At 43.3% G+C, this 14,778-nt stretch overlaps 1 protein-coding gene across 14 annotated transcripts in view; it reads right to left on the minus strand.

Moving 5' to 3' along the window:
- The window catches only part of KLHL20 (kelch like family member 20), a 32,324-nt gene that overhangs the window by 17,216 nt on the left and 330 nt on the right, over window positions 1-14,778 (minus strand). For 3 of the 14 annotated variants that reach the window (XR_004241780.1, XM_032117872.1, XM_032117878.1), the window contains exons 1-8: window positions 13,201-14,773; window positions 13,006-13,066; window positions 11,751-11,813; window positions 10,456-10,650; window positions 8,530-8,644; window positions 5,890-6,463; window positions 1,551-1,709; window positions 422-516 (exon numbers count right to left, since the gene is read on the minus strand). Coding sequence is in view for 13 of the 14 variants with exons in the window: in XM_032117872.1 (XP_031973763.1) it covers window positions 422-516; window positions 1,551-1,709; window positions 5,890-6,463; window positions 8,530-8,644; window positions 10,456-10,495 (983 nt within the window). In the remaining variant the exon portion in view is untranslated. Of the gene's footprint in view, window positions 1-421; window positions 517-1,550; window positions 1,710-5,889; window positions 6,511-8,529; window positions 8,645-10,455; window positions 10,651-11,750; window positions 11,814-13,005; window positions 13,067-13,200; window positions 14,774-14,778 lie in introns of those variants that run through there. The other 11 variants (XM_032117874.1, XM_032117875.1, XM_032117876.1 and 8 more) reach the window with 10 other exon arrangements.

Genomic DNA, 14,778 nt, shown 5'->3' on the forward strand with positions numbered 1-14,778 from the left:
GCAGACTCTAATCCCAGACTCCAATTCAGTTATCAAAGTGCAGACATTCTACACAGAAAAGCTACTTTAGATCCCACTGAGATCACCATGAAAGACATGCAAGAGCTAACCTACAATAAAAAGCCATGACTAGATGGGGAAAAAAAAAGGCAAAATGAAAAACAATACACTGAAAGGTTTTTTACCAACAGTCAAACTGCACACTCAAAGTTTGCTATTACACTGAAAACTTGAAAGAACAAAACCACTTCCAGGGCATGCCAGTGACTATTATGCAAATAGAAAACAAGTGTTCTTGCTTCTCCTATCCTCCCAGTTGCCAAAGATGAAATTGTGAGGCATCACCCATTTACCAGTGACAAACGAGCACAGTTTCAGAGGACAACATTATCTAATTCTGTAGATGGCTGAGGAGATTTACCTGCATTCCTCATCGCTCTTAATGAGTGGATCAGAACCCACTGTACCCACAAGAAACTTGGGACTCAGCAGGGGCAGACGGACATGCTGCAGGACCTAAAACACAAACCAAAACATCTATGGTAAACCACAGACACCCACAGAGATGCAGGCAGCCAAATGGAAAACAACAGAATTTTAGTTAAATGCAGCTTGTCTCACAGCACATTTGTCTTTTCAATATCCCAGTTTAGATACCCAGAAGAAAATCAGTCTTTGAAAAGGGACAATCTACTGGCTCTACTAACAGCTGAAAACAAGGTCACAGCTGGAAACCTTTAGAAAATTACAGATGTCAACACATCTGCCAGAACACTAGTTAAGTTAGTGGTTTTATCAACCACTTAGCTCTCTTAAACCTGAGTGGTATTGCAGAGTAAATGAACAATAAGAAACAACATGTCTTTCACAAGGGTTTAGAACTGTTATAAAAGCATAAAAGCTGCCTGGAGAAGAGCAGGTTTTTCCAGTTTGGTTTGCTTACTTAAAACCATCTTCAAAAGCTTTCCAGTAAATAAAGTTGCATTTAATGTCTCTTTCCACAGCAGAAACACTGAGGCAGGCAGACGCTCACCTCTTTTGATCAGCCAGCCCGAGACTTCAGAGGCTTTGGGGCTGACAGCTTTGTCAGAATGGGTTCTGCTCTGTGAAATGCCTTGGCTTCGATGAAGCATCACATTCCAGCAAAACCATTCTGACAAGCTCCACTGTAACATCATGAGAGCTGAGGCACAAATTAAGCAGCAGAGCTTAAAGAAGCACTGCAAAGCAAGACAAGCTTTTTCTTCTCCACTGTGGTTTTGATACGACTCTCAAAGCGGTGCAGGCAAGCTTGTCTGGACAGACTGCTTGAGTGAGCTCGTTTGGCAAGTCCTACCTGGGAACAATCCAACAAAGCCCCTAATGAAGGCTGTGGCCAGTGCAGCTTCCAGCCTAGATGAAGGGACAGTGCAAGCCACCTAGTACAGGTGGGAGTCAGAGAGAATTTTGGTGGCTTTACACCATTCAGAAGTGCTGTGGCACCACCCTACCATCCCTCATTCTTCTCCCTGGATATCCCCCTGGATAAAGCAGCCTGTGGCCAAGATTACCTGTGACAGCTGGGGTCTTCTCTCCTGAATGCTGTATTTCACCCAGGCCATCACAGCGTTGAACACTTGCTCTTCACTGCGCACGTTTAACTCATCACTGGATATGATGTCTATGAGCTGGTTGGCAGGAAGCAGCATGAACTCCTCACTCTCCATCACCTGGGAAAGGCAGAGGAAAAAGGAAGAGAGTAAGGACAAAATATCAGAGCCACACACCACTCCAGCACTTCATGGACTGACCCAGTAAAAAGCCAAATCCCCGTCAGTTCCAACACCAACACACATGAAGGGTTTGCTGCACGGGGCAGAGTGCAGCCCCCAGCAACACAACAAGACATTTCTAGATGGGCATGCAAGTGACAGGGAATTTTACACCCTTTAACTTTTAAAGGGTTAAACCACAAAAGACACTGATCAGGTTTCAAAATTCAGGAAAAACAAAGCCTTTCTTTAAAATCAGTCTCCTCATTTGCTGTGTCTAATACATAAAGCAGAAATAAAACTGCAATAAATCCATGACTAAAAAGCAGCATTGGAGTACAGAGATTCACAAGGAAACCAAAACAGACCACAGAAATAAGAGTCTCAAACAAGTTAACAGAGGCATTGCAGAGAAAACAAAGCCTGATTTGTGGCAGAACAGAAAATATTTCAGGAGATTCATCTGATCCTGCCTCTTTCATTTGCTCTAAATATACACATGAAGTATGCAATAGTCAAGATGAACTAAAGAGGGAATCAGAGCCTCCAGAGCCCCTAAGGACTGATCTCTTGTGAAAGTCAAGCCACTGACAAAAACACTAATTCCTTCAAGGCATCCAAGACAGCAATCAAGTTTCTCAGGACACCTTGGCTGCTGCTGGAGGACTTCTCACACAGCATGAGGCAGTCAGACTGCCCTGGGAGCTCACACACCACCACAGCTCCTGCACAGACACCAGTTAAGATGGGAAGGGTGCAAGAATCAAAATTTAAACTTAAGAAATGGCCTGACTGATAACTGCCAGCTCACCTTCCCTACAAGCATCCCCAGTCTGTAGCCTGCAATTTCCAAAAGGTTGAGGGACAGAAAATAACTGAATGTTGGCTTATCCTTATCATCTGCGACCACATTAGAATTCCATGACTTATTTCATGATTTGCTGCATAAATTAAAGAAAAACACTCTTTGACATGATCATCTCAACAGCAGTCAGCTATGCAGTCCTTTAAATTACCTGAAGAAGTTATTTAAGAGCACTGAACAAATATGTAGGGATTGCAAAGTTATTGACAACAGAAAATACTGTTAAAAAATAACAGAGCAGATAATGAGATCAGTTACCAGACTTGGTTCTTGGGTCCCCTGAGCTTTCAGGGACAGTAAAGGCCACAACAAGGTTGGCCCACACACCCCTTCAGCCTTCAAGTAGGAACTGGGTTGGTCATTAAAGATCTTCACCAGTTTTTTTCCATAGTTGCCCTCCCTCCTACAAAGACAAGCTTATGCATAAACTTTAGTCTGACAGTTTACAAATGCAGCTGCAGAGCCTGAAAACAGTTGTAGAAATTCCTGAGTTAAAGATGCTCATCCAGTCTCTCCCTTTGACCCTCAGGACACCCAGTTGAATTGATGGCCTCACAAAATTCAAAGCACTCGAAGTACCTCTTTAAACCAAATTATTACTACTATGCAACTTGGTAGTTTACATGGTAAAACAAATCATTATTTAAAATCCTTTGGCTTATTTTGGCTTAATTATCAGGACACTCCTAATTAACCGACTAATATTAATGAACTATTTGACTGACTTGCTAAGCAGACAAGAATTGGCTGGATTTCATTTCCTCTGCAGCATTCCTGTACATCAGTGCTTTTACAAACAGAGAGAATTAATGTCAGACTATACAATGCAGAGTGCAATTTCTGTCTGTTGATAAAAGCACAAGTTATCCACCCATAAATATAATTTTTCCCTTCACACAAATGTCAAGAGACCAAAAAAAAATTAAATACAAACGCTGCTCTTGTACAATGGAGTTGTTAACAGAACCATTTCACATACATGCACAAGATCACTAGGATTGGGAGGAACGGAAAAAAATGGAAAAACATTTAACCAAGAAGTTAATGCTGTAATGCACCAATACACATAAAAATTATTAGAAGTAGAGGTTAGCACAGCAGAGGACATGGAACAATTCAAACTGCATTCAAAGTAGCTGCATGGGTTGGCCTGGTGCCTACTGCTTAATATTTCATGTTGCCATCCAGGAAATTCCCAGCTCACGTTCCTTTCTGCCAGCTTGGAGGAACGATGACCACACAGCCTCCACACAAGAAGGCAAATTTTTTATCAGTTTTCAACCTCCACAGTGGAGGATGGTTAAATAGACAAGTCCCTGGCTTCCCCCAGGGACCACCAATCCAGTCTCCAGGTAGAAAATATTGTCAGAATGGAATACAATCCCAACCAGCAGCATCACTGACGTCTGCAGAGAAACAGTAGAAGCAAAAGAAGTTATTATTAAGGATGAAGAGCTGCAAAACTTCTGGGACACTGAAATGGACACCAAAACCTGCCCAGGCCAAAGAAACAGTGCTCTAATCTAAGACTCTGTTTTCCAGAGGCTGTGGTTAAGTTAAGTAAATTATAATTTGCTTCATCTTTGAGAAGGAGTGTTCTCTTTTGCCTTCATGTGCTTTAACAGGGATAAGGAAGACAGAAAGCTGTCTTCAAGGTGCTGCAAAAGAAAAGAAGCCCATAGCAAGCAGCTCTTTAACAGTCAGCTGCATGTATTAATGCTAAAACATTTTAAAACAAAACTGTCAGGCTGCTAAAATGTTATTTAGAGGCTTGTAAGCACGCCCTACTCATGTAATAAGATCTAATAACTAGTAAAACAACCAAGCACTGAAAATAAACAACTATCTGGATAGCATCTTGCTCCCTCAAAAAAACCCAGACGCGCAGAGCAAGCACAAAGCACATGAAGTGGCCAGCTAAAATGTAGGGATTTGGGAAACCACCAAGTTCTACAAAAAACAAACTCATCTTAAACAGCAAATTCTATTTGGTTAGAAAAAATGTATTTAATTTCAGCTTATGAGTAAACTGATGATGTGTCCACAGTTAGATACCAAGAATCATCTTCACTGTGTCCAAGAGTCATGTTCTATTGTGTTGCTTTTGCTCAGATTTTAATTAAGTACTACCTGACTGAAACAAATACTATTCTAATCTGCTTCTTGCATGTCAGAAGGGGGAAAAAAAAAAAAAAAAAAAAAAGAGAGACCAGCTGCCATCACTCACAGCGCCTCCATACTGCTGCTTCTCTGGGGAAGCTAAATTAGCACCAGGGGTTCCTGGAGTTCCTCCCTTTGGAAAGGATCTCCCTGTGAAGCTGGTGGGAAGAGGAGATTTCTCTGCAGTAGGCTACCTGTTCCAAGGCAGAGCAGAGTGCAGTTTCTGCAAGAGGCGAGAGAAGACTCTCTCTAGCAGGGGACCAGACCTTCACACTGAGCATGCTCCTACATACCTCCCACACAGCAGCTGCTTCCAAAATACACACAAATTCCTGCCCTTCCAAGCAAGGCTCAGGAAAGACATTATTTAAAAGGGTTGAGCTCCTTCCTGCAAGAGTTCAGTCAAGACCCACTCTTCTCTGACTACTGCTCACACAATCCTTAATTATTATGCTGATCCTTCTCTGTACCAGCTGCTGGCATTTTTTCCCCCAAAAATCATCTAGGCAGAATTAACAAAGGATGAGAAACTTGAGTTTATAAAGGTCAGCTACAATATTACACATCTGAATTACTTTCAGACAACTTCTGCTGAATAATAGATGCAAAACCCTAGTTCTGCTACAACAAGGGATTTGAAGACTCCCCTGAGGCAGCCTCATGCTCCCCCAAACACCCGCTTCTCCAATTCCAGAGCTCAGCATTAAATATTTTTGGTTCTACTGATGTGCTGTCCTAACACCTGCCTCCCCTCCAACCATGTAGAATCCAGAATATTTCTGAAAGAGGAGTGGCATGTCATACCATTGTGCAGGCACAACAGATTCAATACCAAATCCAACTGCACCCACAACTTTGCCTCCCACATAGCACTCACCACACATCTTTCAGGGAACAAATGCTGTGGATCATATACAAACCACCAGTAAAACACAGTCCTGCCAGTAACTCTTTCCTCTTTCTTCCCCACGTAACATCTGGCACCCATCACTATCAGGGCACAGAGCAGGTGTAAAGGCAGGATTTGGAAAGGACAAAATGAGAGTTGCTCAAAGCTCTCACAGGCCATGTTGACACATTTTACATCCCAATTCCAGCACGCCAGCTTCTCACCTCCTGGAAGTTGTGCTGTGTGAATTTGTCAGCAATCCTCAGCAATTCACGGCAAGAGTGAGTGTCAGCAAAAGCCCGGATGCCCAGGCAATTGGAAGGGTCCAACTGTCTCTTGAGGAACTCACAGCAGGCCTCCTGGATCTCAGCCAGCTGGAGAAGGCAAGCAGCTGGCAACAAGGTCTGGACATTTCCCTCTTCCACAGTGATCTGCGAGGTGTAGGCAAAGTCGATGAGCAGCTCCATGGCCCGTTCATCGATGTCCCTGATCACGACCTCCGTCTGCCGCGACTCCGCCAGCTCCCCAGTGAACATGGCTCGGAAGTAGGGGCTGCAGGCTGACAGGATCACCCTGTGGGCGTAGATCTTCTTGGCCCCCACTACCAGCACCACATCGCAGAGTTCCCGGTGCTTTCGCAGCAGGTTGATGACCTCCAGGGTCTGCCGCGGGTGCTTGTCGGAGATGTAGGGCATGCGCGCGGGCTGCGGCACCCCTTCAGGCAGCTTGTTGGGATCTCCGAGGGTGCAGCGGCTGGTCACGTCCATTCCGGTCTCTCCTGGGCGAGTGCTGGTACACCTGCAGTGCAGGAGATAATAACACAGGACCATGGTCAGGGATCCCACCACCAGCTGCGCTCCAAAGCTCCACAGCTCGCACCTAGCACAAGCAGTGCCTGTAAGTCCATGCTGGGACATGAAAACAAGCACGTGACTGCATGAAAGAGGAATCCATCTCCAACCAAAGCTTGCTTAGAAGTAAACAAATGCCAACTTGCAGCAGGCTTCAATTTATTGCTACTTTTATATGCTTTCTATGACACACAGCCGTAATATCCAGCTACACATGCATATTTATGAGCTGAACCTCACCATAGCCTTGTGTGGTAAAAGCACATTATCCCCATTTCACAGAGTGACTCAAAGCACAGATTAGCTGACTTGCCTGCTGTCATGCACTGGAGTTTTCTTTGACAGAGCTGGAGATGAATTTCCACTGCAAAGAATTCCAGCTCCATGATTTAACCAAACTTCTCTGTTCTTCTACCTACGTTTTTAATGGGGCTACTCATCACTGTAACGTTGGAACACACTAAACTGTCACACAGACTTCAGGAGCTCAAGATGGCCTGCAAACTACCATGAGTATCTTTCAGGTTCACAGAATACCCATTTAATTATCACCTCTTCAGTTATTTTTGAGTTATAGAGGCTCCTAACTCAATCCACCTTCCCTGACACTCCTTCCCAAGGAAGGTTAATCTTCCGCAAGAAAGGCCATACTAAGGACTGAAGAACGCAAGTGAAACCAAACCAAACAGGAAAAAGTAAAAAACAATCCAAGTATCCACCACTATCAACCTACCAAAAAAGGAAGAACATAAAGTCAGGAAGGTAACTCTAGAGGCAAAGAATCTCTTAATACGTAAACTAAGTTACTGGCACAGAGAGAAAACATAGTATCTTCACAGTTCCACATGCAATTAAAGAAAAATCAGGAAACTGCTGCCTCTTCCCACATCAAAGGAAAACTATCATTTAGAGCAGTTAAAGCATATTGAGCAAAATATCAGAATACTGATGGTTTATGGCCATCAGAGATGTACTGAAAGACCCAAAACATGCTGTCCACTACCAGTTTTTCCCTGGTGCACTGGCATTTGTGAGCTGTCACTACCTCACTGTTCATACTAAGAGTGAAAAAAAAAAAAAAGAAGTTTGGCTTTGCCATGGCTCAATGTAATTTGCAGCAGGCTTGAAGGAAAGAATTAGAAAAAAAAAAGACCTCACATCTTTTCCCCTCATTATTACGTCAAATGCATTTTCTAAGCACTGGGAAACCAGTCTCTTTGCAGCAGTTCAAATTATTCACTTGCATCTTAGCCTGTTTTCCCATTCCCTCCACACCATCTCCTTGATGATCATATTCAGATGTTTTAGACCATTACTTCTTCCTCCTATCTTAAGTTACAAAGATCTAGCTGGGGCTCCCCTCTGGGTTTTGCTGCTTTCTACTGCTCAGCTTCTGCACCTTAAATGCTTTGGATTTTTATCCCTACTCCATCTTTTTCACATCCATCACCATTCTGCTTTCCTGACACCTCTGATAAATCCTTCTGCTGTTACACTGCCTCTCACTCTCCTCCACCCACTCCTGTCCCTCACAACCTAAATTCACCTTTTTGGGGTTTGACAATCATTCTCAAAAGCTCTGCCAAGTTCCTCACAAACAATGCATAAACTAAGCTCCCCTTGCAGCAATACACACAAACCACAATTAATGGTACCCCTACAAAAACCTCAAGAAACCTTGGCTGAAGATTAATTTACCTAATTGACTTATTTTCATAGTCCTTAGCAGTCAAGGCCAGCTAGTAAGTAATTTAATCCCTCTACCAAGAGATGGAGAAAGGTGGTGACAAACATTCCCCTGCAGAGTTTGGCACTTACTAAGCAAGCTAAGTTGATTTTATTGTGCATTAGGTGCTCTGAACTATGTCAAACCAAGCCTTGGAAGGCAAAAAAGAACACAATAAGAGGTCTTTTAAGACACATGCTACTACAATTCTGGACAGTTTGATTTGACAAGGCTGTCAGTCAAAGCACAGAAGAAGTGTTCTTCAAATAAAAACCCATTTCACGTACCTACAGATCAGAAGAGCTGGAGCACATCCACGACAGGACATCCTTTTGGGAAGCACACAACCCCTCTGTGACACCTGTAGGTTTTCCTCAAAGACATCTCTCACTAAAAGCAGCCCTAAAGCAGATCACAGAGTGGCAAGAGTTCTAAGTACAGATAGATTAGATTAAGGCTGCCAGAAGGAATACACAATATTCCTCCCAACCTCACCATCCAAGACTCCCTGCCAACACAGGGCAATGGGATGTACCATTTTATGCCATGGGATTACTTAGCCAGATTTAGGCAATAACCCTAGACTTCCTAGCCAGGGCAGATCAGGATTTTCTGCCCAAATGAGGCACTGCTGAACACATCTTTAATTCACTGAAAAGGAGTCTGGTTAGCAAGAACTGGAGTCATTCCTGCATTGTTCCCATCAGCATTTATCGGAGAGCTGCATCGTACCTAGCCTCCTTCCTCCTGGAGAGAAAGTGCTGTTAATGATTAAAGAAGGACTGAATGGATGGGAAAAAGAGTAACAACCAAACGAGCGATTCCTGATTCACACAAACTTATCTCTGGGTGATGCAGAAGCCAGTGATCAATTGGCTTAGGAATTTCCACCCCAGATGCTTGATGTGAAGCTTGGTGGGGTTGCTGCTAACACACAGGCACAGAAGTGTGAATTTTAAAGGACATGTCTGATGGCTTGTGTCTCCATGAGGATCATGATTCCACTGCATTATGTGTGCATTATGCATATATATGCATAGAGAATGAAGTGATGAGTCCAGTAGCTTAGAGGTGTGAAATACAGAAGGCAGCACCTTGATTCTCACATGGCAGGGGAGCTGCCTCCCCCCACACAGAGCTCAGAGCTGCTCCTGAATACCCAGGGTGATTAAGGAGGGCTGAGGATCCAGAGGAAATGTGTATGCTCAGATAAAACATTACACACCCAGCTATGCAGATATTCCAGGATTAGCTTCCATCAAAATGCAGGGCTGGGAAATCGGCAAATACAATGGGATTAGAAAGGACTGACAAAGGATCAGTTTTTTGTATCACAATGCTGAGAAGTACAAATGGGAACACAGGCAGTCTGCAACACTAAGTCAGCTTAATAAACAGGCTGCTCCGCCTCCATTTTATTCTGCTGTGCCAGTGCCCAAAACTCCATTCATTAACAGGGGCATCTATGAGACATCCATCCTTACAGCAGCTCCTTCCAAAGTTCAAAAAAAATACCTAGTAACACACGCCTAAGGAAAATTCTCTCCATAGAGCTGTCATAGGGCACCTTAACTTTCAAATCTGCATTTTTTAAGAATAATGTGTGTTTTAGCACAGGTTTACAACAAAAAGCTTTAACACAGCTCAGCAGAAACAACAGGCTGACCCAAGGCTTACGAAACACAAGTCTCAGGCTAAACACATCAACTGAAATCCTAGAATCATATATTGCTGGAGTGGATTTCATTAGCAAGAGATTTTGGTAGCAAATAAAAATAGCAAACCAAATTGGTAGTGATTTCTGCCAATGCCTTGATTTGAAATTAAGAAATATTTCCTATACTCATTATAGACCTGCAAGAACAAGGGCCATTGATTTGGCCCAGCCTTTGGCAACAGAAGTCACCACCACAACATGCCAACCAAGTAAACGGAAATGCTTTACTGTGGCAATCAGCACTCTAGGAATTAAGTTACTAAAAGTCTGATTATCAGGAAAAATACCGCTGATTAATTTTCTTGCCTAGCAAGCAAGGTTTCAGTAAGCTTTCTCAACAGAGTTACGCAAACAAGCAGATAAACCTGACAAATACTATTTTACACAAAAGGAAAACAGCAAGGATCTGGTGTATTTGCCCCTATTTACATTGTTTAGTTTGATTTTCACTGACCAAGCCCAGAAAACTCAGTTTCACCCATGAGGATGCCCATACTCTGAAAGAGGAAGTCATCACTGGAGTTTTCCAAAACCATCCTGAGCCTTTTGTAGTTTGTTTTGGGCAAGAGGTATGTCCAAGTAGTTGGATAAGCTCCCGAGCTCACTATCAGGATCTGAAGCCTCCTTCCTCTGGCGGGGTCTGGCTGCTCAAGCCTGCTCTGATACAGCAGTGCTGTAACCTGGGAAAAGGCTGCCAGGAAAAGCCGGGTGAGAAAGAACTGAGAGAGCTTTCCCAATTTGTTTGGGAGCTGCTCAAGCCCTCATGCCTGAGCTATGTTAAAGACATGTCTGCACCTGACTGTGCACCCACCGATTCTGAGCTGACTTCCCTGCTTCCTTCCTCACCCCTACAGACCTGCTGAAGAGTACACGACTCCTGACTGGCCCTGGCCATCAGATCTTCTCTGCCTTCCTTGTCTGGGTGCTGTGAGACCATGCTCTTCACTGAGAGGTCCCTGCTGCCTTGTTTTTCCCTTCAGCAAAGCCACATCCTCTTGCTTCTCCCTGACAGTGAGCAAGAACAGCCTGCCCCAACTACCCCTTCATTCCTAATGCAGAGTAAATCCTGTTTGCAGCAGGATACAGCAATGTGTATTCCCTACTATAATCTTGACAGGAATAGCTGGAATTCCTTGTCTGTTCAAGCTGTTCCTCCTCCCCTCTGAATGCTGTACACATTTGATACCATCTCACCGTGTTTATTAACCCACTACTGGCCAAGCCCCACTCCCCTCTTTGTGCAGGACCTACCACAACCCTCACGTGGGGTGGTAAATTGGCTTCAGAACCCTGAGTAAAAGGATAAAAGAAAGTGCTCTGCTATCTGCTTAGCTAGAGCTCATAGGAAGATCTGTGTCCAAAATCCAACCAGGAACCTTTTATCATTTTCTTCTAAGACAGGCAATAGGAGAACAAAACAAAAAAATTTAACAACCCACACTGAGGGCCTTAAAACAGGCAAGTGTATTCAAGAACTGAAGTCCACAGCGCACAGCAGAGATGTGCTTGTCAGGCTAGGCTGCAGCAATAAGAAAAAACCTCTACTTCTTCAGCTCTGTGCTGCTGCCCACCACTAAAACTAAAACTGTCTGAGTGGCAGAGAGAACTTCCACAATACCAAGTCCAAGGCCACAAACCCACAAACAGACACACTAACTCCAGCATGTGAATTCTCTGCCTCAGTGCAACACACAGAAAACAGCAGGCATGGAAACGAGTTTAGAACCTCAATTTCCCCACTAGAAACACAAAAAGTAGGGAAGAAACAAGAACACAAGCCAAGCTACTCACCAATTTTACGTCATTTTGCAAAAACATCTTGATAAGTGGAGCACAACATCAAAACCTGAAAAGCTGTCAGTTTATGTTGGTTAAGATTTAAACAACTTCCACTGAAGAAGACTATGGTGAAAGAGAGCTCATCTGCTAATTAATCCATCTTGGAGAAAAAGGAATTCACTGTAAAAGTCACATACAGCTCCTCATTGACCAAACGACATTTCTTATCTTGGCAAAAATGCAGCACAACACCCGGGCTAAGTGATGCCCCTATCATGTCCCAGGTTTACTCATTCCTGAACTGCAGCAGCAGCACCAGCCTTTTTTGCTGCGCTTGAGAAGTTCATTTAATTAAAACAACATCGTGCCATTCTTCAAGGGTTTACACAGAAGCCAGGCTAATGGTTTGTGTAGCCAAAAATGCTCTATATATTCATCTATGGTTAAAAGCCTTGCCTTCTCTTACACGAGTGTTTTACAGAATTACCCACAATAAAGTTTTCCTACTTTCAACATCCCAAAGAGCACAAACAGACCAATCATTCAGAGACTAAGAACTTCAGGCAACTTCGCTTCCACACAGCCTGTATCATGTACAGAAATATATCTGCTGCTAAATTTTGCCGTGGGATTGCCATCAAACAGGGAAAATTAACAAGAACTAGCAGGAAACCCTGTTTGCAAACCTGTCATCGTGCTGAATTACTGTTTTATTACTGAAAACCTTTTCTCTATATGAGATAGAATGTTTTTGACACAACCCCAGCAAGAACTCCCCTGAATTATACTTCAGCTGTCTTCAGCTCATTAGAACGAGGCAGCTGGCATCCATAATTAGAAAAGGAAATCTCCTTTTCACCCAAAACCTCACCAAATGTCTTTCTTTAAGGGAAAAATATTGCCCCTTGGAAATCAAGTTTAAATTTATTCTCGGGCAGTCTATTTTACACAGTTTGAATACCTAAGTAATTAAATATTGAATTTTAAATATGACAGTAAATGGGGGAAGTGGAAAAGGGGATGGAGAATTACAGTAACTTATGTTCCATACTCTTCCTGAAAGACATCTGGTCTTGTAAATATTGAAAACTAAATACATTTAAGAAAGGACTAAAGGGGAATGATTTATTTCCCAATTCCCCATAACCAGGCTTTTTAAAAAAAAATCCAAAAGCACACAACATTTTACAGTCCAGGCATGTACAAAACCAACTCATATGATTTATCCTATTTGGGGAAGAGAAGAACAATTGTTTTTGTGTCTTACCTGCGCATTGGCTTTCCGTCCATGCACTGTGAAGAGAAACCTTCACCCTACACTTCAAGACCTGATCCAAGAGAAAAAAAAAAGAGAAAAAAAGGTGATTTCTGACGCAAGAGAACCTTCTTTCCCTTCTTCAGTCTCCCTCTAAGAGAACAGAGCTGCCCACAACCACATACTAATATGCCGTCAAGCTCTTACCCAGTTATAAATTCACAGCCCAGATTAACAACACCTGGATTGCAGAGGATAAAGCAGAAGAAAACAACAACATTAAAAATATTTTCACCACAGCTGCACAAAGATTCTTTAGCAAACAGAACACACACACTATACAGTTAGCAAACTGCCTGCCTCCCTGAATCCTTAAAACTATTCTATCAAAGGAAAAAATATCTGAAGTAACAGGGTGCTCACTCTAGCTCCTTGCTTGGAGCCACGAGGTATCTCTCCCTCCCACATTTAGCAGAGATTTAAGGCAGGCTGGCACCTAATAAACAGCACAGCACTGCTCAACAGCTACACTGCAGAGCCAGAATTTGATAGAAGATAAAACTTCTGTCTGGAAATTGAAGATAACTGTGCCCCAGAGGTAAGAGGGATGCTAATAATGCTACTACATCTGCAAAGATGAACGATGCTGCCTGATGCTCACCACACTTCCACTCCAAATATTCATTTTCTGAGAGTAATAACAGCTGCAAACTGCACAGGCCTTTCACATTCAACCACTAAATTCTAATTCTAATGTAAATTAACCCTTTTTACAAGGGCATTGCTTGCCTAAATTTCATTTTCGATAGCTATTCACTTAGGATTACATTTAATTCATTTAATTTAATTATTCAATAAGCCTAACTTTTTGTAAAAAAAAAAAAAAAAATCTATTAAAAGAACAGAAAGGTGTTCTGCTTCCACACTGATAGTCACAGGCTTCTACCCCTCCAGAAATGGAGTGAGAAACGGGAAACCACTGAACTATGGGAAAAGCAATGACCAAATGAGAATGAAGTAAACCTTAAAATAAACACGCGCAGCATTTAAAAGAGAAAAAAATTAAATTTAGGAAGAATAAGATAATTTTTGGAAGACTGTCAGATGGGAGCCCTGCATCCAACATGAAGCAAAATATTTTTGGCACAATTTAAATTAAACTACAGAACGGTTATAGCTCTATTTGGCTACGTGAAGAAGAACCTTATTTTACATGCAACACTCTGTAGGAGCATTATCCCAGACACACAAGTGGAGCAGTTCGCCAGTTAATGAAGAATAAGCTCAGACTTGCTGTCTGCCACACTTGCAAATTGCTCAGATTCACAGCTCCCTGCAAATAAAGAAAGGCAATTTCTCCCGGTTAGGGCACCGCATACCAATTCCAATGCGAGCTCCAGCTGCCCAGCATGCTCCCGGGAAACCGCGCATCCCCGCATCCCGCCGCGGGGACCGCCAGCTGTCCCGCTGCAAGCCAGTAGCACGGAGCAGCCCCTCGGAGCACTTTGCACATGCAAGGGAACGTGGACAAGGCTATTCTTAGCCCCTTGATTGCATCAGATTTAATCCCCTTAAACCCACATTAAAAGCCGGGGAGGGGGGGAACACACACACACATCCACAGACACAAAATAAAGACATTTAAGCCGCGGTGCTCCGCGCTGTCCGCGGGGCAGCAACAGGCTGAGGCACGGCTCTCCCGGCAAAGCGTGGCCCTGGAGCCCGCGGCACAACTCGGCTCTCCCAGCGGCAGCTCCTGCGGGACGGGCATCGCTCCCCTTCTCA

This window comes from Corvus moneduloides, chromosome 9 (genome assembly GCF_009650955.1).
Source record: "Corvus moneduloides isolate bCorMon1 chromosome 9, bCorMon1.pri, whole genome shotgun sequence".
Classification (NCBI taxonomy): domain Eukaryota; kingdom Metazoa; phylum Chordata; class Aves; order Passeriformes; family Corvidae; genus Corvus; species Corvus moneduloides.